Source organism: Poecilia reticulata, linkage group LG7, assembly GCF_000633615.1.
Source record: "Poecilia reticulata strain Guanapo linkage group LG7, Guppy_female_1.0+MT, whole genome shotgun sequence".
In the NCBI taxonomy this organism is placed as follows: domain Eukaryota; kingdom Metazoa; phylum Chordata; class Actinopteri; order Cyprinodontiformes; family Poeciliidae; genus Poecilia; species Poecilia reticulata.
In genome coordinates, this window is record NC_024337.1 from 22,347,466 (window position 1) to 22,375,266 (window position 27,801).

A 27,801-nucleotide genomic window follows, 5' to 3' on the forward strand; every position below is an offset into this window, starting at 1 on the left:
TGGAAACTAAATGATGCCTCGCTTTGATTAGTTCCAAACCTGAGAACACAAGAGGGAACAGTTATCCTACAACCTCAGAGGTCTAAGGGTCGCACCTGCTCAATAAATCTGACATGTATTTAAAATGTATAATATTACAAAGACTAAGACTTGAGTCTAGTGTAAGACTGGTGACTAGTGTAATATGATCCAGGACTTTGGGGGAGCTGCAACCACCTGATTATTATTATAATTTAAAAAATAATGTAGAAAATAAAAGCATGCATCGTGTGTGCGTGGATGCGTGTGTGTGTGTGTGTGTGTGTGTGTGTGTGTGTGTGTGTGTGTATCTTTTGTCGATAAGATACTCTGACAATGTTTTAAGTGAGTAGTAAGCAGATTTAGTTACATGATCAAATGTTATTTGGTTCCATAATGGCAGGTTTCTTCCTCATTTGTTTTTCAGCTGTTTTAGTCCAGTTGAGTTCTGATATCTAATCTTATAATTTTGTGACTGTAAAAAATAGCTTCTGATTTTTATGCATCAGGCTGGTGGAAATTTTGACTCATTAACTTCTTGATATGGGCTTCATAACTGTTCATCAATGTGGTTTCACTGAAAGAAAACATAGTTGGAGGGAACAAATAGATGTACAAAGAAAATGGCCAGAAATTGGAGCCTTGAAGAACTCCAGACCTTTGTTTGATTAGATTAATAATTGTCAAATGAAACAAATTAGCCCTGGTCTGCTAATTAAGATTTCAACCAATTCCACAAAGTACCAGACAATCCTGTCTAATTTTTCAACTTATCATTGGTGCCCTGTGCAGGACTGATGTCAAGAAATAGTGTAAATATGTTTTACCCAGAACTCCTTAAGTGGCATGGTTTCAGTTTCACCTGGTTCAAATTCTGTAAAGAAAATAAAATAAAAAAATCTAATTTTTTAGCACCTTTTGTTGTGCAATTAATAATCAGTGAATTGAAAAAGATAATCATTTGATCCCCGCTACATTAAGTTGATGCTAAGTCAAGCAGAAAGGGTTGAGCTTTTCACACATTGGTGTTACAGTATTTTTAGCTGCAGATTCATCCTTTGCAACAAATGTTCAAACATTTACTAAAGAAATGCTACATCACATTTTAGGGAAGAAAATATTTATTTATGCATTGAATTATTTATTTATTTGCATTTTCATATACATTTCTAATATTGTGTAATATAAGCTTAAGTGGTAAGTAAAAAAATCTGCAGAATGTGTCAGTTTTATTTATAACTAGCGATTACTAACATAATCACTAGCTGCAGTTCTAGCTTAATTACTAAGGTTTTAAGCGCCTGTGGAAAATTACTTGAGTGAGTAGACAAATTAACTATCTGGCATATTTCAAATGCAACACACTTGTAGTTGTATTGTTGTTTAAAACGTAAATGCAATAACAGAGAAAATAATGTATACAAGAGTTTATCAGACAGACAAAAACATTTATATTGTTGTATGTGTTGCATTGATACCTGGAGAAGAAATTTAGCTTGGTTCAGGTTGTAGGATGCTGCAGCTCAAATGGGAAACTACAACCAACTGAATATCCTGACTTTTCCCTTCAAGAATAGTGACCACAAATAACACAACAGGTGCGCTGGAGTGTAAGGGGCAGATGGGTAAGGAAAACATGCAGTGTTTTCATTTAAAGTATTCCTTCCAAGATAATAACTATTATGTGATTTTTTTTTTTTTTTACATTTATAAAGACTGAGTAATATGTCCTCAATAGCAGTGCTTAGATTTTACTCATTAGAGTAAAATGACTTAAACCTCATTTTACTCCAGATTTTTATTTATGAAAATGTGTTAAACTGAAAGTTATATGCGCTGTTCATAGAGATGTTTTTGTGCCACCAGAAATTGTAGTAAGAGAGAGGTTTTGAAACACAATAAGGCATTACAGATTGGTGTTGAAGCTTCCCCTAATCCCATTTTAGTTAACTGGGCCTAATTCAGCACGGTGTGCTTCTAACTGCACCTTTAACCATGGGCAGGATCTGGAGCGGAGTGGCTATTTGCTTAATAATTTTCTAAGGGCCTCTACTACATTGATTCACTCATTATTCTCTTCATAAATCATTATAGGCCAGCATTTCCTTTAAAGTTGTATGGGAGCACTAATTGAAGCCAAGCTGTCAAAGTGTAATATTTAGTAAGATCCCAAGGTCCGTCAAGGTTTCATGTAAATCAAAAGTTTGTACAAAGTGGATTTAAATTAATTTTTAATGCATTTTTTGTCATAAGATGCAGCTTTTAAAGAGAAAACCATTGCCTTGGTGCTGGGAAAATCATTATTTTTTTGCTATATGAAGCTCTGTTAGCAAACAAAAAGATTTCCACAAGTCATCTTTTCCAGTTTATCTTCTCATTTAATGAATGCTGTGTAGTCCACCATTGACACTGCATTACTGCATGTTTTACATCCAATCATGTACTCCTTTGTCTTATTAAATTGACATTTTCACAGGAGAATATATGATATATATACGTGTTGGAGCATTTACTTATTTTATTTATCTGTGTATTTATTTTGAATATAATCTTATAATGCCACTTTTTCCACATGTTACTTTTATTTGAACAACCTCAAAAATAGAACAATGTATGAACTTAGGATTTTCCTTCACCGTTACATGAGTCATGTTTTAAGTCTTAAGAGCACAACTTCAAGTGAAGTCTTGAGTCTTGAGTTCAAATCAGGTCACAGATCTTTGTTTTTCTCACTTACATGAAACTTCAGTCAACATCTGAGCCTTAAAGAAAGATATCTCATTTTTCTCTAAATGTTTTATTATTAGTGGCTCCTTTGCCTTGAATTGACTAATTGAGATTGTAGAAAACTAAAAATCATGTCAACGATGAAAAGCTAACAGCTAGCCAGGCTGACCCATTCATAGGGATATTTTGAATTGCTTTAAATTGGCAAAATCAGATAAAACAGGGGCTTTTGTCTAACTAGTTAACTTTTTATTGCTGTGATGATTTATTTACTTCTCTAAAAACTCTGGTAAGGGAAGTAATACTGATAATGACCACAAAATCAAAACTATCCCTTTAGCTCTCCATCTGTCTCCTACACCTGAATTTGGAGGGTATAAATGAAGTTTGGTAAGTGCAAACACCAGGTGAATCAGGTTCTTCTTCATTACTCACATTTGTAACTCCAATGGCTACTTCAGGCTTCAGATGCTTTTTTTGTATTACTGTAAATCTGCTATTTATCTTTTTAGTGACTATTTCATAAAATGTGCTTGATCTGTTCCAAATATGTCTTGTGTTTGCTCTGCAATCAATAAACCAGCCCCTTTTTTGGCCAGTGCTTTTATATTATCATATTTGAAAACTTTCAATTTGAAAAAAATAATATTTACATGAGCATGTCTGAAAGGATTTGTCCCCGTGACATCATAATGGGCGGAATTGGCCATCTTTGCATAATTTGTGGTTGAAACGCTCTCTTCTCTTGACCAGTGTATTAAGGGACTGCTTGTGTAGACGAGGCCTTAAAGTGCTGCTACAATCAATGTAGCTCTGATAATTGGCTTAAAGGCCCAGGAGAGTTCCCTGCTTACTCCCTCTGCGGCTGTTTGCCGTCTCTGCTTCTGTTCAGCTGTCTTACCCAAAGATGTTCACGTATTTTCAGTTTGTTTTCTGTTTTCACAACACATGTTTTGCATCATCGCAAAGCTTCTGTTTATTCTGGAAACAAATTCTGGTGTGTGCTGGAGTTATGATTTTAATGCCCTATTTTAAATACACAGCATGTTACTCCTGTGTAGTTACGCACTAAAATGTTTGTCCAGTGCAAACCTCTTGCTGTTTCTGTTATTTACCTAGAACTGCTTGACTTTTTTTTCCCCCTCGTAAGGAAAACACCAATTTTCTTACATTAGTTCCAATCCCTTCATCTAAGGTTAATCTCACTCTCTGGTCAGTTCTTGTTCTCGTATGCACTCCCTGCCATGCTCACACATAAAAAGCAGCGGGGGTTAAAAACAGCAGATGTTGCATGTGTTTGTGTGTGACTGCAAGTGTGTGTGTCAGTGTTAGACAATAAGTGGAAGCTCCCCAGACCATCAACAGCAGGAAGGCGATGAAGGGTATCAGATGGCAACATAGTGCTGTCAGCGCAATGTCTATTGTTAATACTCTGGAGGGCAGATTTCACCTACATATAAGGATGTGATTGTTGTTGGTATTTAAATTAGGGACAGGTTTCTGTCTCAGTTAAAGTAGATATAATATTAGCTTTCATTGTCACCATTGAAGCTTAGTAAAAAGGAACAAATGGAGAAATTGATCTCACTTAGTTAAGTTATTATTTTTGACTTGGTGCATTGAACATCCAATGCACAATTTCATAATTTGTAGCCTTTTACATGTTCATTTTACTTGTATAACACATACGCAAATAGAAATAATAGTTTAACTCTAATCATCCCATCCATTGTCGTTCAAGAGTGAAAATAATTTTCCTGCTTTCGAAATAAAACTCGAGCCATCATTGCATAACATAAGTCTAAAAAGATAAAGGGAGAAAAAATAGAACACAATTGAGAGCCCTTTACTGTACCTCTGTAGTTGGTGGGGCATAAAAAATATTTACATATTCATAAGATAAATCCCCACAGGCTCCTCGGGTCTCGCCAGCGGGCAGAGGTGACAGCACTGATGATCAGCCTGCAGCTCTGCTGAGGTGTCTGGGAATCTCAGGTTGCTGTAATAGTGACTTTTAGGTCATCTGAATTGTTGGATCTGGTGTCTGTCATTTTCCTTTTGACAATACTCCAATAATTATCTATAGAGAAGGATGTAGGTCAGTTAAGTTTACCTGCCATTTGAGCACATATACTAGAGTTATTAAAGCAGGTATTTGGTCCTTTTGGCAGTGTGTGCAGATTCCAAGTCTTACTGGAGAATAAAATCAGCATCTCCTTAAAGCTTGTCAGCAGAAGGAAGCATGAGCTGCTCTAAAATTTTATGCTAGATGGCTGTAGCACTCTCACACATGACATTGCATCCGAAATCATCGCTGACTGTGGAAACTTCATCCTGGACCTCAAGCAAGTTGGATTCTGTGTCCTTTAACTCCTTCTCTAGAGTCTGGGACCTCAATTTCCAACTGCATTGCACAATTGTATTTCTTCTGAAAAGTTAGGATGTTGAATAAGAAGTAAGACCTCCATTTGAGATTCTTGTTGTGCTGAAGTGTACTCTTCACTTCAGCTCTAACCTTAGCCCAAACCGTTGAAATTTCTGTTCAATGCCTTAACGGGCTTTGCTTCACAAGCAGATAAAAACTGTGGTTGTCTCTATTCTGTGTCCACACATTTTCCTTCCTCTCAACTTTCCATTACAATTTTTAGATACAGTATTCATTAAAATCAGCTTCTTTAGCAAAGCTTGTTTTGTGCCTTACTCTTTTTTTGGAGGTTGTCCATGTTAGAAACAACCCATAGCATTTCTTCATTAAAAAGCCTATTTTTATTTTTCCTTTACAATTTTGTGTAGATGTACATACTGTGTGTTTTATCTTTTTAATACATTTTCCTAAAATATTTTTGATAATATTCTAATTTATTAGGCTCTACCTCTAAGATGAGATTCAGGGACTGTATTCAAACTCAAAGCTGCACTATGTGACCTTTGTAAAAAAATAATAATAATAATATGCTTTTTATATATTTGTTGAAACTGTCACTATGTTGTGGTGACATTTTTAACAAATATGTAAAAAGTAGTGTGTTACTATTCTTTGTAATAGTTGCACACTGCAGCTTTAATTGCTTTAATTGTTTCTAACGTAGGGGTTAAATTATATCCATGGTGTGTATGGATATGTTTCACTGGCCTGGTTTGACATTCATCTGTAATAACACTTAACAGTAGGTTTGTTACTGTTAAGTGACTCTGCTGTCTATTTCTTGATACCTTTAATCAAACAAGCTTCATCTGTGCCAAAGTCATGTCTCAGTGAAACAAACTCAAAAATGAACCTATCACCATCATGCTTGAAGGTTTGCTAGAGGTTATGATTTTGAATGAATGTTGTTTATACTTTGGTTTCATCTCTCCCATGCTTGTCCACAGCTAAGCATTGCTACAATGTTGATTTTTAAAAGATAAACCTTTTCAGAAGAGTCATACCTGTTCAGCCTTTTACTATTTGGTGTGTCCCATGAGGTGACGGACTGAGATATGGTGCTGTTTTTGTGCTATAGATTTTTTTTACATTATACCATTAGAAATAAAATTAAATTCAACTTAGTTGGATGTTTTGGTTAAGCTAATATGTATGGATACAATTTAATGTTAACACTTTATTTGAAGGAGTGTGCATAAGACTGACATGATGCTGTCATAAACATGACATAACACCTGTCATGAACATCAAGAAGTCTTTATGAATGTTTGACAGTTGTCATGAAGTGTCATTCGGTAAATAATGACACTTTTAATGCAAAGTTGCTCTAAAAGTTGCATTAAAAGTCCATTAAAAGTGCCAACTTTGCATGATTTTTGTAAATTATTATAAAATTATTTTTTAGGGTGCATGACTAGAAAGAGATTTTACATAAAAAGATTTAATAAAGTAGTAGCAAAACATTGTGTTCATTTTCATAAATTCCATGAACTAATTTAAATATTCTTGCAAAAAAATGAATGCAGACATTTTATTTAAAAATGCTTTTTGGCTTGGCTAGAATGACTGATGCATCAGAACATTTTAAATGATCTCATGATATGGATATATTTGACTGGTCTGGTTTGGCTAACTAATGGCATTCATCAGTAATGCAATATTTTGTCAGGCTCACCTCAGATAATGGCTCACCTCTCAGTTTAAATCTGCTGAGCTTGTGTGAACTTGTAGCTTAAGAGGCTTAAGAAATGTGAATTATCTTTCTGCTATATGAAGGATATGTTCAACACTTGTAAAATCACGTTTATCTTTGATAAATACCTGTTTTCTGGTGATAAAATAAAAGAATTAACACACAAAGAGATATTTTTCTTTGTGTGTGCAATTTCAAAGGTAAGTTTTAAAGCATATGATTAAACATGTATGTCAGGATTTATTTCTTGTGTTTCCTCTTATTGTTATCTTGTATGAAGAATGTCCAGATAAAAACTAAAGCAATCTAATGTGTATATTTTATCTAAACATCATTTAGTTTTGAGCTGGGAGTTTTAATCTCATACAGTCCTTATAGTTTTATTAAATGCAATTTTATTTATTTTCCATTTGAATATTTTTTGTGTGTGTGTTTCTGAACTGAAGCTGTTAAATGGCTATCAAGAGTCACATCCTGAGTTACTCCGTAGGGATCCTATTTCATTCTGTGTGCAACTTCAAGGTATGTAATTAATATCTTAGGGCTGTTCTGATGTTCCTGCAGCTTATGGTACATGTTCAGTCACAGTATGTAAGTGGCCCAGTATTAGGAGGTAGGATGTGGGTCATACCAAGCACTCAAACAGGCTGCTTGAGGGACACAGGTCCCCTGCCTCTGAAGCTTTTTATGAACTGCCAGTGAGGACAGATCCTATCCTTACTAACCTTATATTTATAGTTCACACTCCTAACAGACTACAGTATTCTCTATGTGTGTTTACACTTCTGCTTTTTTTGTCTTTATCTCCACGACTGTTGATTTTGTGCTGTGCATTCCTGAAAACGTGTGTTTACTGTAAATGCTGTACAATTGGCTAAATTTAGGACACAGAACCAAGGGGACGATATGCAAACTTTACCTCAGTTGTACCTTCCTGTTATATCCTGTTATATTTCCTGTTATATGGTTGTATTTTAACAACAATTGTTGTTGCTCCAGCAGTTGAGTCTTAACCCCCTTCACCCTTCTCCTCTTCTGGCTAATTTGAAAACCTTCTCGTATATGAAAATCATTCAAGGTGTGTGTAAATGTTCATTTTACATGAATGGGTTAATGAAGAGTGGCACAGTGGCACAATTTGTTGCACTATTGTGTTGCAGCAAGAAGGTCCTAGGTTTAAATCCTGGCCAGGGTTCTTTTGTCCTTATGGAGTTTCCCTGTTGTCCCCGTGTGTACGTTTTCCCTCTGGATACTTCGATTAGATCATTGTCCGCCCATGGTTGAACTTATTGGCCTACATGCTATGTGTGCGGTAAAACTACCGCTGCCTGTCGCATTGCTTATAACACCCCCAACATGAAACATGGTGGTGGTGGTATCATGTTGTGGAAACGTGCTTTCCTTCAGGTGAGACTGGGAAGCTGATCTGAGTTGATAGGAACATGGTTGTATTTCAACATAGGTGAATTGAAATGCAGCCATACCATAGTTAAGCTGTCATTTGTGTATTAGTATTGCAAATAATTTGTATCTGCTTTAATGATATTACAGAGAAAAGCAGCTACAAAAACATTTGAATTTACTTAAAGGAGCAGTTTTTCTCTCAAAGTGCTGCAAATTTGTCAGGCTATCTGCTGACCCCATTTTGACTACTTGCTTTAGCGTTACTATTTTTGCAAAGCTTTAAACGGGGTAGCTGTAAAGAAGACACATGGACATACTGTAAAGACAATGTTGGTGACGTGACAGAGACAAAGCCAGGCTCTCCTGAAACCCTTTATCCTTTTAGCAGTGCTCAGATCAATACTGCACTCACGCGAACATTTGTAAACATGTCCCAACTTATTTTTTTTGTGTCGCATTCAAATTGTGGGATTTGATTCCCACAATAACCTAATGACATGAAAAGCAGAGTAAGTGCCACGTAAGCAGCCAGTGGGGTCGTTTGCATGTTTTGCTCCTCAGTTTTTATTTCTTCATTCAGAGGAGACATTTGGGTAGAAAGTGTGAGTTAGTCAGAGATTTCACATGTCCATTAGGTGATTGTTTTTTTGTTTTCTGTCATGTGCCTGTCCTTCCTTCATCCTCTTTCTTCCTCTCTATCTCCTTTTTTATGCTATTCCACCATTTGGCAGATGCTCCCTGTCACATCTCCCTCTGTGCCTCTAGGAATGGATTCATGTTGATGTTTAGGCTTCAAACTCAATCATGCGTGGAAAACATCTGTTTTGTAATGTTAACCTTGCCACACCTCAAAACCGTCTCCTGTATTTGCCTGCTATAAATCCTGGAATATGTCAGCTATATTAAATTACTTCCTTACTACGTTGGGAAAAGGTGGCACAACAACAGTCGTCAAATAATGTGAAACATGTTTCTGCATTTCACTGAAAAGCAAAGTCCACCAAAAAGGAAGGTTATTTTCTTGCATTATAGATACAGGGCATGGGAGGATCTCAATACATTTTCTTAAACAGCTTAATAGATCCAGAAATCAGGAGTATGTCTTCATTATGAACTGAACTCAAAAATCTTACTTCCCCCACAGCCCTTTTCCACTCTACTATCAGAATTGTCACATAATAGACAGAGTTAGGCCATAGAAGTCTAAGCAGTACTATGTTACAAGCCTCTTAAACTACTAGAAATTAAGCTTAGGCTTGTTCTAAAATTAGAGTCTCAGTCTTTCATAGCCTAGAGTAAAAATACTGTTTTTACTGTAAGTACGTATTATAATAAAAAAAAAAAGTAATTGCAAAATTAAATTACTTTTACGTAAAATAGAGTAAAAATAATTATTCCTTCTCTGTTAAACTGATGAGACGCATTGACTGTTAGAAGTCTAGAAATAATATCTACTGTGTATCAAAAATCTTTTGGGATCGAGACTTGAGCTAAAATCTGATATAGGTATTCTTACTCAATAACATGAGAGTAAAAAGTACTTGATGAAATGACTCTTCAAATACGTAGAAACGTTTTTTATCATAACGTCTCATTTATTTTTTTACATATTAGGTATTTGTTTACAGTGAGAAAAAGACAGTGTACACCCTGAACAGGCCACTAGTCTATCACACTAATTGCAATCTACCCATCTGTCCATCCATACATCCATCCATCCAATAAATGTTCTGTATTTAAACCATAAGCAATGTAAAAGTATCTTTCATACAATCCAAAGTGAAGTTTTGTGTTTATATTTTTAAATCTAGCTTGAGTTACAGTTTTGACTTGAAAAATGTGCAGAGATTATATGCCTTTTTCCCTTTTTATTTGACTGATGAAAATAATCTTTCGACTTTCATCTGGGTTTGTGCTGTGGGTTCTTTTTGGTTTAAACACTAGCTGCTGTCTATGAAAGAGCCCTTTGTTTGTTGAATACTTCAGCTGAACTGAACCTTGCTGGGATGTTGACAGAAGCTTCATCTTTCCCGGCTCTAATCTTTCAGTTTGAGGGAACAACACACAAAGGCCCCAGAATTTTCTACACAGAAAATGAGCCTGTAATTCCCTAATAAGTTGTAAGATTTTTTTTAACAGACAGAAATTCAAACAGAAAATCTGCCTTTGCCAACATTGGAGTCAATAAAATCTAACCAAATTTAGGTTTTAATTTGATGTTGGGATATTTGAGTACATCATCATTGTAATTTATAATTTTTTCTGATCCTTTTTAAAATATTTTTACATCTGTTACTTATTTCAGATATTGGTTGAAGCTTGTGTGTTTGTAAGAAGCACGGAGGTGGATACTGCATTCAGTAAAGTGCATCAGTGGTAATTTATTTCCTTTTCGAGTTTCTGTCAAGAACTTTGATGTTTGTTTTGAAAATTAAATAAATTGGTACAAGTTCAGCATCTACAGGATATGTGATTTTACTTCTTTAGTTATAAGTGTTAAAGTACTTTCAGCAGATTTCCCTTTGAAAAGGAACCAACTCAGGGAATAGTCACATACATCATATTTTATTTTATTTTTTTAGCAATTAGTCAAGTTTTGTTTGCCAAAAGCTGCTAGAATTTGTGCCTTGATTGGCAAAATTCTTGGCATTATATTTACCTCTTATATTTTTATAGACCTCTGCACCCAATCAGTATAATTTTTTTGAATAATTGTTGGTGTTAAAATTACAATACAGATATTTATGTTCTCTTATTAAACAAATATTAAGTTATTCGAAGCTGAAAACACAATAATAAACCAAAGCTGTGCATCCTGTTCAACACAAAACCTCCTGAGTTTGATGTGCACTTGACATCTGTTCCTGTTACAGTAAAAATATTTATGTTGTGTTTCATCCTTGAGATTTCTAATCTGATGTTCACTACCATCATTGCTAAGTGTATGATTCCCGGTTTACAAAAGTCAGAAATGGTAATTCTTACTTGCAAAAAGATTGTGTTTTTTAATAATACAGCCTGACTTGGAATTGGTAACATCAAACATTGCAATAACACAGTGAAGTAAATTGATTATTTTGCCTTGGCCGGCCTGTTTATATTTCATAAAAGCTCAAGGTAATGTAAAATAATTCTTTAAGTAAAAGCAATCCACAAACAGATGACTGAACTCCGATATTCTTGAAAGTACATATGTGTATTGATATTACTTTGCACTTGCCAGTTGTCTTTTTGTCTGAATTATTTAAAACATAATGATTACATGAACAGCACTAATAGTAAAATAATAGATAATAGTAAAATAAAAGGAACAACAAAAAAGAAAGTAGGTTGAAAACTACTGTTGTCATGCACAGCATGTGGCCAGTAATTGATCTTAGCCAGAAATGTTGTTATGTTTTTGCAGCAGTTCATGTATAACTGACTGGTTGGTGCTTCCAGGACATACTGCTCTGAAATAATGTCACCAGGATATAACATGTTGCTTTATCTTATTTTAAAATATTCACCAAATGTTCCTGGTCACTGATGCACACAGCTACATTTACTTCACACAACTACCTTTGCTTCTTGCTGCCTCTTCTTTTGTATATTATACCTAAAAATTCCCATGTGTCTGACAACCTCGGTTGTCTTGCAACAAAGTTTACAGGAGTGCTGAGATCCAGCTGTATTGCCAGAGACAGATGGTTCAGAGAACTGTTTCTTTGGTTTGATAAGGTGTTAAACAAAATGACCATGATGCCACCATTGGTGCACCTTTTCCTGGCTGTACCAGAGACAGCTTTTGTAAATGATACCTTTTAGTATCATTTGCTTCCTACTAACAGACACAACCCTGCAGTCTTCTGCCCAGATACAAGATTCACTGTTTACTTCACAAAACATGCTGGACTTCAGAGCTCTAGCAGCGAAAGCACTTTACATTGACCTCTATATAAATTGTGGTTTGTGGCCCTAAATGGAACAGCTCAGCAGGAAATGCTTGTAGATTGTTTTCAGTAAAATTTAATTTAAATTTTTTTTTTCTCCATCATGATTAATAGTGAGCTTGGGTATCCCTTTTCATCATCTTGCAATATAAATTAATGTGTTCATTAAAAACATTTCTGTTTGAATAAATATTTTTTCATTGTTCCCGACTTTATTTCTATATGCTGTATAATGCCATTTCAGTGATACGTTTAAGGATTTTATTCCATCATGCACAGCTTTTTTTGCAAACTTGTGAACTCTAGCAACAGCTTGAACAACCTTAACAAAATAATAGACAAAGATAAATAGATTAAATTCCCTGGGAGAGTGCTTTTTCTGATAATTTGTGTATTATCCTGCACATGTCTAATTCTTAGACATGTGCAGGATTTTTGACCAATGATTAGATCATCACTCTACAGAGAGTGTCTGTGATGGTTCAAGTGAGACAGAATAGTATGTGGTGAAGCTATAGTCTGGAAGCACGAGACATGCAGCCTCTTGAACTTAATATCTGTACTGTAAGGCAATGTGTTCCTGGAGAGCTTCTAAAGTTGTTTAGCATCCTCCTGTTTTAGAAGCAACATCCACATGAGCATCACAACTAATAAGGCATTACTAACCCCAGCCAAAAAAAAGAAATGTTTTTTTTTTTAACAGTCACAGCTGCTGACTTCATTACACTTGACTTGCAGTATATAAAATCCCCTTTTCAAAAGCTTATTTGAGGCATGCAGATGGGTGGGATGGTCTGATTCCCCGGCAGTGATTTGGTTATCAAATATTCAGGGAAGATCAAAGAAAGAGAAATATTTACTTGTAGGAGGTACTGATGTATATTACTGAATAGACGGCATCACGAAGTACTGATTGAGGCACTTATTCCATATTGAACAAGGATACTAAGTGAAGTGCCAAATTAGTTCAAAGTGGTTCATGGATAAAGTCTATTATCTGAATTTCAGTCCCATGGAAAATCAGTGAGCAGCGCTATAAAGGTGTGTGAACAAAGTGGCCTACAAATCTGACTCGGGCACGCCAGTACTGTCAGGAGGAAAGATCCACAAATGGAGAATATTATGAGAAACGCATAGGAAGAAAGACCAAAATATTTGACCTTAGTCATATAGTTTCACTGACAGTTTCACAAATACTATGGAGATAAACTCCTAAAGAAAATAAAATTTCTGTCTCATTTTTGGGATTCTGTTTCATTTTGTTGTGTACAATCCTGCTTTGTAAATTTCTGCAGGTAGTGAATGTGGCGCTTGCCAAACTGGAATGCAGCAGGGTAGAGTCTGAGGGCTTGTTTGTTCATAGGGGGAAAGTGCACAGCTGATCATAACCTCAAAAGGAGTACATGTTTTGAAATCTTCTGTAAACTTCAAACGCTAGGCTAGATCATACTGTGGAGTTAACAGTATTATTTGGTTATCATACTGTTAACTCCACTGTATGATGGAGTTAACATCATACTGTAGAAACTGGTTAAGAAGCTTAAGAAGGTTAGATTCTTAACCAGCTACCACTTGTTGATTTCAGACAGATCTTCTCTACAGCAGCATTCACTGTCAAAAATAAGAACTGCAGCATGTTGTTCATCTGTGGCAGCAGTGTAAAATGCAGCACTGCTCATGCTGATGGCAGAACTTGTTCACAAAAGGACATACGCTCCAGCACCGCCACAGATCAAGTGCGTTTGTGTTATATTTTCTATTCATCCAGACACAGACACTTCTCAAACTGTTAGTGAACAATACACGCATTGATGACTGTCACAGTAAGTTAGTACATCAGAGCGAGGCCTGACTGTGGCCTGTCATTGTTTCTCTATTGACTCATCACAATGATAGTGATGAGATGAGCCTGACTCCACTGTTACTGTTGTTTTCTGGAACAAGTGATGCTCTCTCTGGTTTTTGACTGTCTGTCATTCAGCTGGGATTACAATCTCTACCCAACTTGAATTGTTTGATTCTGGCAAACATAATTTGTTGCTCTTAAGGGACATTTTTCACAATATCTTTACAAAGCTATGGGTTTTTGTTATGCAGGATAGCATTAGATGATGTAATGATATTTATTTACACATATTACAGTGCAAGACTGGTCAGCTGTGTGTCATCTTGCTTGTGTGCAAAAGAAATATGTAAAAGTTGAGGTGTTGAGGTTTTTCAATTCATAAAACTACAGGTACGGGGAATAAACATTTTAACAGTTGAATACAACATATGTAATTGATAATTTCATTATTTAATTTTAGAAAATAAGAATCCAGATTACAAAACAAAAAGAACATCAAGTTTCACGGTGTCAAATATAATGTGAATGAAATGAAAGTGGTACCTGTACAAAGGGAAAATAGTCGCTTGCTATCAAACCTATTCAAATTGTAATAATTGAGATTTTAGAATCCATGTAAATTACAAATGACCTGCATTTATTAACTGTATGTATTATTTATTAGTTTGCCTTGTTTAAATGTGATTCATTTAGATGTTAACATTATCTACACAATTAGATGTGATTAAAACGGTATGATGTAAATGTATTCGGATGCACAAAGTCTGCACATTAATTCATGCTGACACCTCATTAACTTATCAAGAGTGCATAGAAATGTTACGCAGTTATTCAAAGCAAAAGGCTGCAGAAAGGAAGTCAGACAACTTTATCTTTAAAGTGCATTCAACTTCCAAAATGTTTTTTGTTGTCGTTTGTTTTCTTATGGCTCATCAGTTGACCCAGGGTGTTTTCTATTCTGCTGCTCATCATGCATTGCATTTTTATCGCCATCCAAACTTCTGACTGTCATTGGCAAACTCTAAATACTCCCATGCAGCACTCAGATAGTTAGACCCATTCAAATGTACCACTGTTGACTGTACCTTTGGGATTCTCCTCATGGTCTGCAACTTAGAGGGAAAATTTTGTGACCCTTGTTAAATTTATTGTTTATGTTTAGGTAAATGAAAGATAAATTCAATGAAATCATCTGCTGACCAAAAATAGAGATGTTTGCAGATTATTGTGGCCACCGATTATGCCAAATAGTCGCGCCATCACTGCAGATAGCACAGAATGATTGAAACAACATTGAATCAATGTCAGCCAGAAATATTGAATCAACGTTGAACGCTGACATTGAAACAACATTGAAAGTGGTCGGTGACTTGTATGTTGAATCAACGTTAGGGTTTCAACCATAACTGACATTTTATCAATGTTGATTCAACCATCATTTGTATGTCAATTTACATGCATATTTGTGTTGATAATGCATTGAATCAGTTAGGAATCAACATTGATTCAACCTTCATCTGAATGTGGTTCTGCACACATTTGTGTTTATTTTACATTAATTCAATGTTGATTCAACACCCATTTGACTGTGGATCTGCATGCATATTTGTGTTGATTCTACATTGAATCAGTCAGGAATCAATGTTGATTCAACCTTCATCTGAACAAGGATCTGCACACATTTCTGTTGATTCTACATTGAATTAGTTAGGAATCAACATTGATTCAACCATCATCTGAATGTGGATCTACATGCAGATTTGGGTTGATTTCATATTGAATGAAAGCTAAGAATTTATGTACATTCTTAGGTCTGATAGGTCTACCTAACATGCCACTAAAAGTTTCTTCACTGGTCTTAAACACTACCCATGATCTGCCAATAATAAAATGTGTACAAAAGTTTAAAAATGACAACATAGGTCTGATATAACATTTTATTTAAGAAAAGAGGGACGGATCTTTAAACATATTTGACTCCTTTTTGACTGTCAGAATAACAGTCTATTGTCCACAGAAGAACAGAGTCCATGAGGTTAAGCTTTGTACTGTATGAACCAGGGAAACGGTACAAGTTGTGGTAACCCCACTTAGACTCTGGTTGGCATCACTTTGATTTCTTGCGATGTCTTCCTCATATTCTGGCGTGTAATGAAGCCACTTCTTGACAGTTTTTCTGCAGTCCTCAAGAGTCAGCAAAAGGTGATTTGTACTGTAGTTGAAAAATTTATAATTTATACAGAATAAACTTTCATCAAATGGCTATCACAACAATTAAAAGCCCACCTGGAGCAGCCAGCCTTACACTTCCTTGTCCACCACATGCTCTCCCAGATCAAACAATAGACCCGCCCTATTTTAAAAACTCAAATCTCACAAAATCTCGCAGGATTTCATACTTAGGCCTGGAGCAGTGGGCAGGATGAAAATAATACAAAATGAGACATGACCTCATTAAAAATATGTCTTGCCCCAAAATAACCAGGGTTACTATGGGCACAAAACAATACCCTTATTTTTCAATAAACACATTTAAGATCAATGTAATATTGAAAAACTTACCATAAAACTGCTCAGAGGAGAATTCAATTCAGAAGCCAGTTGCAAACAAACCAGCAGCAAAATGGCTGTTTGGTTGGGACAAACCACTCGTGTAAAAAGGGGGAGTCAGACTGTACAACTCCTAGTAGAGACTTGTAGATGTTTTTGTGTCAACACATTATGCACAGTCGGTAATAATATTTACAGACATTTAAGAAAATGTACATAAAGGAATCACAACCCAATGTTCTCAACCCACTGTTCTCAACATGTAGTGAGTGCGTTATTTGAAACATGGTTAACCCCCACTTAGTAATAAAATGTTCTGACCCAGAGCTCAAGGATGCGGGGAGGGAAGAAGAGATGAGAGGGGGTAAAGAGGTGAAGGCTGGGAGGAGCAGGTGGGTGTCTTGGGAGGGAGTAGGGGGAGACGAGAAGGTGATGAGGGGTGCAACAAACTGCACAGATTGCACACATGGAGGCCTTAGGGGTGGGCAATCCTGGTTMTCGAGGGCCGGTGTCCTGCAACTCTTAGWTGTCTCCCTGGTAGAACACACCTGGATCCAATAGCTGAATCACCTCCTCAGTGCAGTCAGGTTCTAATGACCTTATTATTTGACTCAGGTGTGTTGAAGTAGAAACACATCTAAAAGTTGCAGGAGACCCTCGAGGCCTGGAGTTGTCCACCCCTGACCCAGTCCTTGACGCAGATGTCGCAGGTTTGATTCCCGGCCTTGGCAACCCTTGCTGCATGTCTTCCCCCTTTTCTCATTACCCCCTTTCTTGTCAATTAACTATCATAAAGGCCACTAGAGCCAAAAAAATCTTGTAACAAAATAACATGTGAAAATTTAAAACCCTCACCTAAAATTAAAATTGTTTCACCCAGAGCCCAAGGAGGAGGGGAGGAGAGTGGAAAGGGGGAGGAGATTGAGGGGTAGATGGGCCCAGGTGGGTGGTGGGGGGAAAGGGGTGTGTGTAGAGGGGTGTAAAAAACAGCTTACATTGATTGAACATTTAGATCACGAGTTCTTCCCCAAACCTTGTCCTCAAGGCAAACTGACCTGCGTGTTTTCATTGCAGCAAAACCCTGTTAATCAGACATCAATTAAAATCATGTGTGCCGAATTAGGGAAATGCCTAAAACTTGCAGGGCTTGAAGGACCAGTGCTGAAACACACTGGATTCACTTTGACTTTACTTGAAATAATTAAGTTCGATACATTTGTATCCCTCTTCTGACACAATGACTCAAGCTTACCAGGGATAGATTCCTTGGTAAGCCACTTTGGCTCTGTGGTTAGAGCAGTTGTCTTGTGGTCGGAAGGTTGACGGTTCAATTCCAGCTCCCTCCTGCGAGGGACAAATTGAGTTGGATGATTATAATATATTGAGTTGGATAAATTTAATAAATTCAGTTGGATAAACTTAATTGAATTGCTTAGCAATTCAATTAAGTTGGTTCAACTATTTTCTCTTTAGAGTGTGTTTTATAGTTGATCCACCGTCATTTGTCAACTTCAACCAAAAATCAACCATTAATCAGACCTCGGCATTTCTGATTAATGGTTGATTAATCAGAAATGTCATCAAATTTCAACCACAAACAACATTGATTCAATGACACAGTTTCAACGGTTTGATTGGATGGTTGTTTGATAGTTGATCCACCGTCATTTGTCGACTTCAACCAAAAATCNCAACATTGATTCAATGACACAGTTTCAACGGTTTGATTGGATGGTTGTTTGATAGTTGATCCACCGTCATTTGTCGACTTCAACCAAAAATCAACGATTTTAACTATTTTTCAACGTTGATTTAACATCGTGTGCTATCTGGGTAACTGTCCAGTAGCTTCTCATATTAGCACACTTGAATCAATCTGCCTCTCCGAGACACTGTTTGTGGTGAAAATGACTGCGATAACAGAATACATTCTTTTTAAAGCACGCTGAGCTTCAAAAACAGTGTCTTTTATCAGGGGACCTCCCATTCCTATGATTCAAACTCCCAGACACCTTCACTTTCATCTCATCTCTCTCTGCTGAGGTGAATACAAAGCAGTGCTTGGCTTGTGTGCTGCTGCTGTAAACCGACTGTTAGATAATTTATCATGTTGTTTTCTTCGTGTGAGGGATTTGTGTCTGTTCACAGTCTGAGCACTATGTCAGTTTATCTATTATCTATTGCCAGTTTACCTTTTGTATAATTTTCCAAATATAGGAACAGAAATAGAATATCTGTGTTTTCTTAGCACTGCAGGTGTGGGATGGAGCAGGGCTTAGTAAAAGCTAGCTCATTATATGGTGCTTTGTGGACTGGATGTACCTTCAGGGATGCAGTGTGAGCTGGCATACTGGCAAGACTAAGGTAAACATTCAGACATGAGAAGGCTTAGTGAGCTTGTCCTTACAAAAATAAGAACAAGTATAAGATTATGGTCTGTATGCATCTGTGGTCTGTCAACAGTGAGGAGAATATATTATTTAATTGTATAGTGAGAGTGGTTGAACCCAAAAAAGAGCCTTATTGCTTTGCAAATTTTTTTACTTCTCTTCTAAGACCATCATCAGGTTAACATGTTTATATATTTGTTACACTATTGTCCTAGAACATACTCTTTTTACACACTGAAGCCAATGGGACCTGCGGCAAATATTTTGCATATGCAAAAAAAACAGTGATGTGGACATTAAAACTTAGAGACGCAAACTGCACATATGTGTCACTGCTATGGGATTGGTACGCGAATATTGCAGCAATGGCCCAACAATAAATCACTTAATTTCATACTGTACTATGCAGTTGCTTTGTCTGCACTAATTAAGATTCACTTAGTGACATGTCAGCAAAGCTTCAGGTGGCTTCAAGTGCATGGGAGCCTGGCCTACTCTTTGGGTGTTTTTGCTTGCAGTTATTTGGCCATTTACGGGCATTTATAGACTGTGTACAGAGTATTCAACTTTCATCCCCAGATGGAGAGGTAGACATTAGTTATGGAGACATGAAGGCAAAAGTAACTCCCTTGGCCCTGGCACAGCAGCAATTCATCCTTCATCTACACACACTCAATCCAAAATGTTCAAGGTTGGAGAACTTGGTGTTTCAAAAATCGTTGAGTCTTTTTCTTCCATTTAGACTAAGTTTAGACATGTTTATATAAAATAGCCTACTTGTGTGCTTTTGAGAAACATTTTGACAACAGTTTTCAATATGAATCCACAAAACCTAAAAAAAAAAACAACAAAAATACTACTTAATACAATTTTGTTAAATGTGTTCCAGACTCATTCAGCTAATGAAACGTGAGAATTGTGTTAAATTTAGTTCTCTTTGGCTTAGACATCTATTGGCATTTATCTGCTGGTCGAGAAACCACATTCATAAATACAATTCTTCAGTTGTTGTTTTGATTTTGTTATTAAAACATTTGTCTATTGTCCCCCATTGGGACATATCGGAGATCTGATGAGTTCAAAATCCTCTGGATGAATAATTCACAATATATTCATGCCTAATAAACCATTCAATAACTTCCTGCGCTGTGTGGATAGAAGAATTCATCACTGTGTGAAAGATTCATTTTTGTATACTGTGTTTCTACTCTGAGGATGAATAGTGACATCCTAGCAGTCTTTAGTATAACTTATGAGCAGCCTTTTGTATAACTTAAGGCTGCACAACTATAGGAAAAAAAATCTAAATAAATTTTGGACAATAATACAATCATAGTAGATACAATCATCATGGAGTTTGCACCATTCTATTTGTTCTATTTTAAAAAGATAAATGTTATTTTTTGTCAAATCCTATTTTTTCTTAAACATTTTACGTTATAGACATGTTCCCCTACTAAACATAAAGCAAATCATATTGCTTATATATCATATTGCTTATATATTTGCATATATAAAGTTTCAACAGTTCAATCACAAAATATTTAATTGATGGTGTCAATCAATTTTGTCGAAAATACTACATAAATGTTTCAGTCATACAGAATAGCAAGGTTTTTGTGACATTAGGTGTTAAAATTATCTACCCATCAGCCATTAAAATAATTTTATTGATGGAACCAATACAGCATCTCAGTTTAGTAGATCACATCCATATATAAACATATTCTCAGACGTCCTGTGTTAAATATAATGATGTATATTCCATCAGATATATTTTCAGCATCACGGAAGCCACAAGGGAAGCTGAAGGTGGTGAAATAACTTTAACAGTAATGCAATGTTTGTGTGAATATGTTATCAGAACTGGAAGTTTTTTTTTTTTGGAGAGACTTTTTTTTAAATTCTAAATTAACAATGTCATCAACCCAGCATGTCTGTTTTTTTTCTTCAAGCTGTCAAACAGTGGTATGCCTGAATTAAAGCTGATGTTTATTTGAAAAGTATGCATAACTGTGTGTATTCTATGATCCTTTAAGCACTACTGATGTGACTACAGATGAGATTCAACTTATGTGAACCATCTGCCTTGTCATTGTTTTGTTTTTTTGTTTTTTTTCAATGTCAGAGACATAATATCCCCCGTCTCCACTGTTTGGTGTCAACTTTCACCTACAAATTGTTCTGACTGCACTGCAAATTACCACAGAGCACTAATTATTAATCACTACTTGTTCAACCAGTACAACCTTAGAAAGAATTTGAAACTGTGATCTTGACTGAGTCTCATCAGAATGTTGAAAGGATTTACTATTTACTATCTATGTCTATATTTAGTTTATGGTCCAACTGTGAAATTAGTAAAACACCATGGAAATTATTACATACTGAAGCTAATCCAATAACGGCAAGATCAGCAGATTTGAACAAAACCACAATTTTCATAGTAAATCCATACATTTACTCTTAAGAGCAAATTTACAGAATGAACATGAGTGCATTGTTTAAGGTGACCTTTTTCTTGGACCTGGCCTTGGCAGACTGCAGTTTCCCATGAGACAAAGCGATTGCTCGAGATGCAATCCTTGATTTAATTTCTTGACATAATATTCGCAGGCAGTGTGCTTCCAATGATGGTGCTGAATTACAATCACACCGTCTTCATTTCAGAGCCCCCCTTTGGTGTCTCGCACTCATCTCAGACAGCTGAAGGAATCTTGGGATGTAGCGACAGACTATCACAGCTGTAGGCGCTAAGGAAGCGTGTTGTTCTTCAAACAATAATTCTGTTTTGATCGTCATTTGAGAATCATATTGATAGAAATGTGCATTTTCTCCTCTGCTCAGGTACGACCCGTCCCCCTCGAGACGGAGAGGTCCCAGGGTTGGATTACAACTTCCTGTCTGTGGAGGACTTCCTACAACTGGAGGAGAGTGGCACACTACTGGAAGTAGGAACATATGAAGGTGAGGAGAATGATGACAAAAATCAAAAGTGGCACTTCATGTGACTCACGACAGAGCAGGTGTCCTCATTCTCTACAAATCGGGCGAGCATAGCAGCCATCATATTTAGTTTTTTCCTGCATGTAGGCAGGCTGTAAGACAGTGTACCCAGTTGATTCTGATTAGACCGTGCATGATGGGAGGGGGAGATTCATCCAGGAGACAGCAGGTCTCTCCACATCTGCCCCTCTCACTCTGATTAGGACAGCGTTGTGCAAGGCTAAGTCTCAGACTGACACAAACCTGTGTGTGTAAAACATGTGGATGGCTGATTGTTTGTTGGGCTTTGCGTTATGCACTGCTAAGTCAGATTTGTGTGTTTGTGTGTGTGTGAATGAGAGTGAGAGAGAGAGAGAGAGAGAGAGAGAGAGAAAGAGAGAGAGAGAGAAAATGTTACGACATTAATCTGCTTGGCACTGGCTCTGCTGTGTGTTGGCACGTTACTCTCTTTCACACAGACAATGTCAAATACCTGTCCACAGGAGTCTGTGGCACTCCACACATTAGCAGGCGGGACCAGTACAACAGATCTTTGATCAGACTACATATACATCCTTTGCTTATTATTTTGCTTGTTTCTTTGGTTTGTTATTTTGTTTGTATTTCCTTTTGATTCCTGTAAAGCACTTTGTATTGCCTTGTTGCTGAAAATGCGCTATATAAATAAAATTACCTTTACCTTTTATACAGCTCTATTCATACCACATTTTTTTGGGAACAGATGCACCAAAGCTTCTTAGGCGTGGGCAAATAATCAGTCTGTGTAGCTTTGCAATAAAGCATTGCTGATAACATTGTGGTTGTCTTGCAAAATCTACCCTAAAATTAGCATTGCATGTTGTACTTTATCGGGTGTTTTTTTTTTTTTTTTTTTTGGCAGGGAGAGATTAATCCTACTGAATAGAGTCAGTGGTCTCATTCAGTGAAGTAGCAACACAGAAGCGAATGGTGACCAAATTTACAACCATCAGGCAGGTTCTGTGTGCAAGTCATTGTAACAACTAATTTGGCTTTAACTAAACGAAACTAAAATAAATAGTGTTCAGAGTAAGCCAGTATAACTCTACCTCATAGTCAACGAAGGGACACTATTTAATATTGAAATGACAGCCAGAGTTTAAAACCCTATTTATGTACTGGCAAACATTAATACTAATACTGAAAATTCCTGTCCTTGAGGATCTTAGTCAAATAAATCTAAAGTAGTTGTGGGAAAAAAGTGCAGTGACACTCCAACAAAGTGGCCAAATATTATGTTGGATTAGAAAATATTTATTTCAGTCATTAGAGACATGGCTAGGAATTTGGATAAATTACTTGTGAATATCTCTGGCCTACGCAACCATCATGTCACCCATCAACAGATGTGTGAAAGATCAAAGTGTCTGAAACATGTTGACTACTTTCCACTGAGTAAATCATAAATTAGCAGGATTTTCTCTTTGAAGTTTGCACAATCAGCTCACACATGGCTGCTTCCATGAAAGGACAGCCATGCATGCACATACATGGTTGAGGCAGTCTGATCATTCATAAAATTCATAAAATTTGTAAGGCAATAACAATAATAACCTAAGTTTCAGCTTGATCAAGCCAAATATTGTAAGTTGAGCCACAATGGTTTCAGAGTTTTCAAAGTACAGACATAACACAAGCGGGAACACTGGGTTTCTCACCAGCTGCTTATGTCTCGGGATTGTAGTCACACTGTAGTTCGGCTTCGTGCCTCTTACTCTCCACACAAGATTATGTGCAGATCCCCTGGCTGCTTTTTCTTTGTCCCCCTGCACTGCCTGTTTTTATCCCTGGCTTCTTCTCTTCATCCCCTTCCCTCTCCCTCTCCATCTCTCAAGCATGCTAATGTGCTCCTTGTTGCCTAGGTAACTATTATGGGACCCCAAAGCCTCCAAGGCAGCCCATCATTGGGACAGTGACTCTCAGTGATGCGGACTCCCATCCGTCTACCCCGAAGCGCACCAAGTCCTACCATGACATGCAAAAAGTCCATGTAGTGCCTGCTGACGATGACGATGACGACCAGGCCACGGAAATGAACAACAGTTTTACAGGTGAGGGCATTGCTGCGCCCCTCCTGTCTCTCTGTGTTTGTCAAAGTGCATGATTGTTCGGCTCTCTTGGTCTCTGCATGTGTAGTGTTCTCCATCTCTGCTGAGTTTCCTAAACAACTCGTGCTTCTTTTGGAATGTCCTTTAAGTGCATATGTGCAAGAACATGACGAGGACTGCAGAAGGAGAGTGTCTGTGTTCATATGTTTGTGGTTTGCTCTTATGTTGTAGGATTATGGGTGTCTGGCAGTTACATCATGTTTTTGTGATGAAGAATCTTTTCCTCCCAACACTGCCATCTGCCTGTGAGGAGGTTGTGGTGGAGATGAATTCCACACCACATCACTCACATCCTTATTCATTCTGATTTTATTCTGCCCCAACCTTTGTGTTCTTCTAAATTTTACACAATAAGTCGACTAAATGTGTTGCATTTCTGCACCTGGCAACAGAAGAGTTTTTAATGTCTAATGTTTTACAGACTGAAACTTGCAATCAATTGCAAAGATAACTGCTAAAAACCTAAATTTTCAACTTTTTTTTTGCATTTTATGACGTTGCAACCACAAACTTTTTGTGTTTATTTGGATTTTATGTGACAGACAACACAAAGTATTAAGTTTGTCTGTCAATGCAATTTATATGAATGTATTCAGCAAATGCTGTGCAAATGAAACACAAATCCATTAGGTTTTTACATGTAGAAAATATTATTTGTTCACTTCATAATTATACTCTACTTTGTTTCATAGTAAATTCCATACAATCCCGGTATTAAATTTGTCGCTGTAATGTGGAGAAAATCTTAAAAGACCAAGGGGTATAAACACTTTCGCAAACGACTGTATTTCCCATGCTTGTCTTCAACCTGTTTGGAGTGTGAGGGACGTCTGCTTTTATTTTCTTTCTTCTTTGATGCTTTAAATCTTTTCACTCAGTTTATCCCCCTGCCGGGCTGCTTGCGTTGCATTTGCATTTGAGCAGCCAGTGAAAGGCCAGGAGAAGTGTTGGAGTTTATCTAGCCAAAATGGGGAAAGCAAGTGGGAATAAGGGGTTGGTCTAGCCTAAATAGAAAAACACTTACTGCTCGGGAGGCAAAATGGGTGGGGGTCAAATTGAGTTAGGGACTGTTGCTGTAGGAATTAACATAACTTGTTACCCCTTTACTTACACTAGCAATAATCTAGAGGTAAACTGGGGGAAGGGAATTTCTGGGAGTTTGATGTGACTGAAGTTGCATGAAATTAGTGAGCATGTCTGTTTCTTCCATCTTGCATGCACAAAACAAACTATGATTTTTTTTCTTTCTCCTGTTTCTCTTGTTCCGTGTCGTGCTCATTGTGTCACCCAGGATCCTTAGTGCGTAGTCTGTTCCCCTCTCCTTTGTTGTGCACAGGTAACCCTAACGACCAGGACGAGAGCCGCAGCGGCATCCTCCGGCCGTACCCCGTGCGTGATAATGCTCTACCCTGTGGTCTGAACAATGCAGCCACTTCCACTGCAGAGAGCGGGCAGCAGACGCTTGCAGAGCCCCAAGTCTCTCCAGAGGACCCTCTGGGACCGCTGCCCGAAAACTGGGAGATGGCCTACACCGAGAACGGGGAACTGTACTTCATAGAGTATGTATTCACATCTTGAACGGTTTAAAAGTTGTGTCTGTTGAACGCAGCCTTGGCAGTGCCTGAGTAAGTCTTTCTCTTTTTAGCCTCTGCTGTATGTGTTTGCACTCTGTTTTATTTCCACTTTTGCTGCTTTTGTTGGCCTATTGGCCTGTCTTTCACAATGATTTGGTTTGTCGGCTTGCCCAGCCCCCTGGGTGCAAGCGCTTTCCTGTTAATCCCTGCATGTCCCGATCTCAAAAGGAGATCACATCCTGATTACCTGACTACCTCCACCTCTCTGTCCTCTGCAGCACGGCAAAGACTCTCCACCAGGACATGGCTGTGTGTTTTCAGAGCTTGTATGTTCATTTCTGCTATCACTAAATTACAATTTGCTTTCACCTAGCAGTAGAGACAAAAAAATCAGGTTGTTTATGGTTTCCTTGCCTGTGTCCCCAATGTTCTTTCGTGTTTGCAGCAGGCGGCGTCTGTCCTCTGCAAACTTGCTGACATATTTTCTTTTTTGTCTAATTTTTATTGATGTGTTCAGGTGCCCCTGCTGTGCTTTGTTATGACAGATTGTCTGCTTGCTGCTGAATTATTGTGTTGTGTTGTTTATTTCCTCTCAGCCACAACACAAAGACCACATCTTGGCTGGATCCTCGGTGTAGAGACAAAGCCCCCCGGCCTCTGGAAGAGTGTGATGATGATGGTAAGTCTCCAGACATTATTTAGAGCATTACATTGTTTATGCACAGTTCTGTGGAGTGGTTTAAAGACATTATGGGCTCTCAGTTGTAGGTCTCTTCTTGTGTTTTGAGTGATGCCATTGTTGATTTCTGATAATGTTTTCGAGCTTTGATTTGGTTTCTTTTGCAACATTTCATGTGTTGGGAATGTGTCATAGATTTCTCATGAGGCTACTGTCATTGGAACTGACGTATTCCTTCATAACAATAAAGAAGTGCTTTATGAAATCCAAATGACACTTGAGTTATGTGCAGCGTTGTGAAATTGCACCATCAAGTGGTGAAATAAAAAGGAAACACAGCACTTCTTCAGATTGCCAAAAGGCTGCTGTAATATTTCAGGTTAACCCAGTTCTAAGGGTCTCCTGTTCCCCTGTTTTTCTTTCTCTGGATTGTCACCTCATTCCTTATTTACTCTCGATTCCTCCATTCCTAACCAACTTTTTTTCTTCCATACATACTTTTTTCTATTCCTCATTTTTTTTCATCTGTGTTTCATCCTGCTTTCAATATTGGAGAAGAAGGGATACATACGGAAGACCTGGAGAGTGATCTAGGTACGGTTTTATGATTTTGTGTTTAAACTGTAACATATTACACATGATTTCTTTTCCTTATTCATGTAGATTAAATAGAAAAATTGCAGTCATCAAAACTCTTGTCTTTTTTGTAATCTGTTATTCCCTTATGTATTTTTGTTCTTCGAGACATTGTTTTGATGTATAAACTTCACACAAAAAGCAAATTTGTGTTTGATTGATTTATTTATTTGTTGTATTGATACGTGTTGTAATAAATCTTTCCATATAAATGAAAAACCTACTTAAGTCACCTTAAATAGTGCCACAATTGTAAGGAAATGTATTAGTTCCATACATAACTGTTTTAAATTCCATAAATGTTGCACTTATGGAAAAACTGCAGTTTTTTTTGCATATTCTGCTACTGATTATTTGGTGGTGAATATGGATGTTTGAAGAAACAAAGCTCATTTACAAATTACCAGATTATGCATTTAACAAGTATTAGCGTCACTAGAAGACAACAGCTGTGTACAGTGTCCTCATGCACAGTCAAGTTTAGTTTGTAATTTAATTTGACAAAGAAAAACATTTTCCAATTCAAGGGTACCCAACTGGTTGCATTGAGTCATTGACTTGAAGTATTCACTCCTCCTGGACAACCATGTAGTGACAATATAAAATTGCTTGCACTGTCGAGGACTTTAAAGTAATCCTTCATACTGTGCATGCATGCAGTGACGGTGGAGAGGAGAAATTCCACTTTAATAGAAAGAAACTTCCAGCAGAACCTGGCTCAGTACGATCAGCCATCTGCTACAACCAACTGGTGGTTTGAGAAGACAAAGCAGAATGTGCAAAAAAGAAACAGAA

The 27,801-nt window shown here is 37.1% G+C and overlaps 1 protein-coding gene across 12 annotated transcripts in view; it reads left to right on the forward strand.

The window, feature by feature from the left end:
• The window catches only part of LOC103467539 (membrane-associated guanylate kinase, WW and PDZ domain-containing protein 1-like), a 143,865-nt gene that overhangs the window by 82,183 nt on the left and 33,881 nt on the right, over positions 1-27,801 (forward strand). For 4 of the 12 annotated variants that reach the window (XM_017305709.1, XM_008414007.2, XM_008413993.2 and 1 more), the window contains exons 3-8: positions 21,833-21,952; positions 23,872-24,060; positions 25,409-25,676; positions 25,970-26,017; positions 26,288-26,370; positions 26,926-26,964. In XM_017305709.1, coding sequence (XP_017161198.1) covers positions 23,985-24,060; positions 25,409-25,676; positions 25,970-26,017; positions 26,288-26,370; positions 26,926-26,964 — 514 coding nt within the window. In that variant the 5' untranslated portion in view covers positions 21,833-21,952; positions 23,872-23,984. The remainder of the gene's footprint in view (positions 1-21,832; positions 21,953-23,871; positions 24,061-25,408; positions 25,677-25,969; positions 26,018-26,287; positions 26,371-26,925; positions 26,965-27,801) is intronic. The other 8 variants (XM_008414009.2, XM_008414004.2, XM_008414005.2 and 5 more) reach the window with 6 other exon arrangements.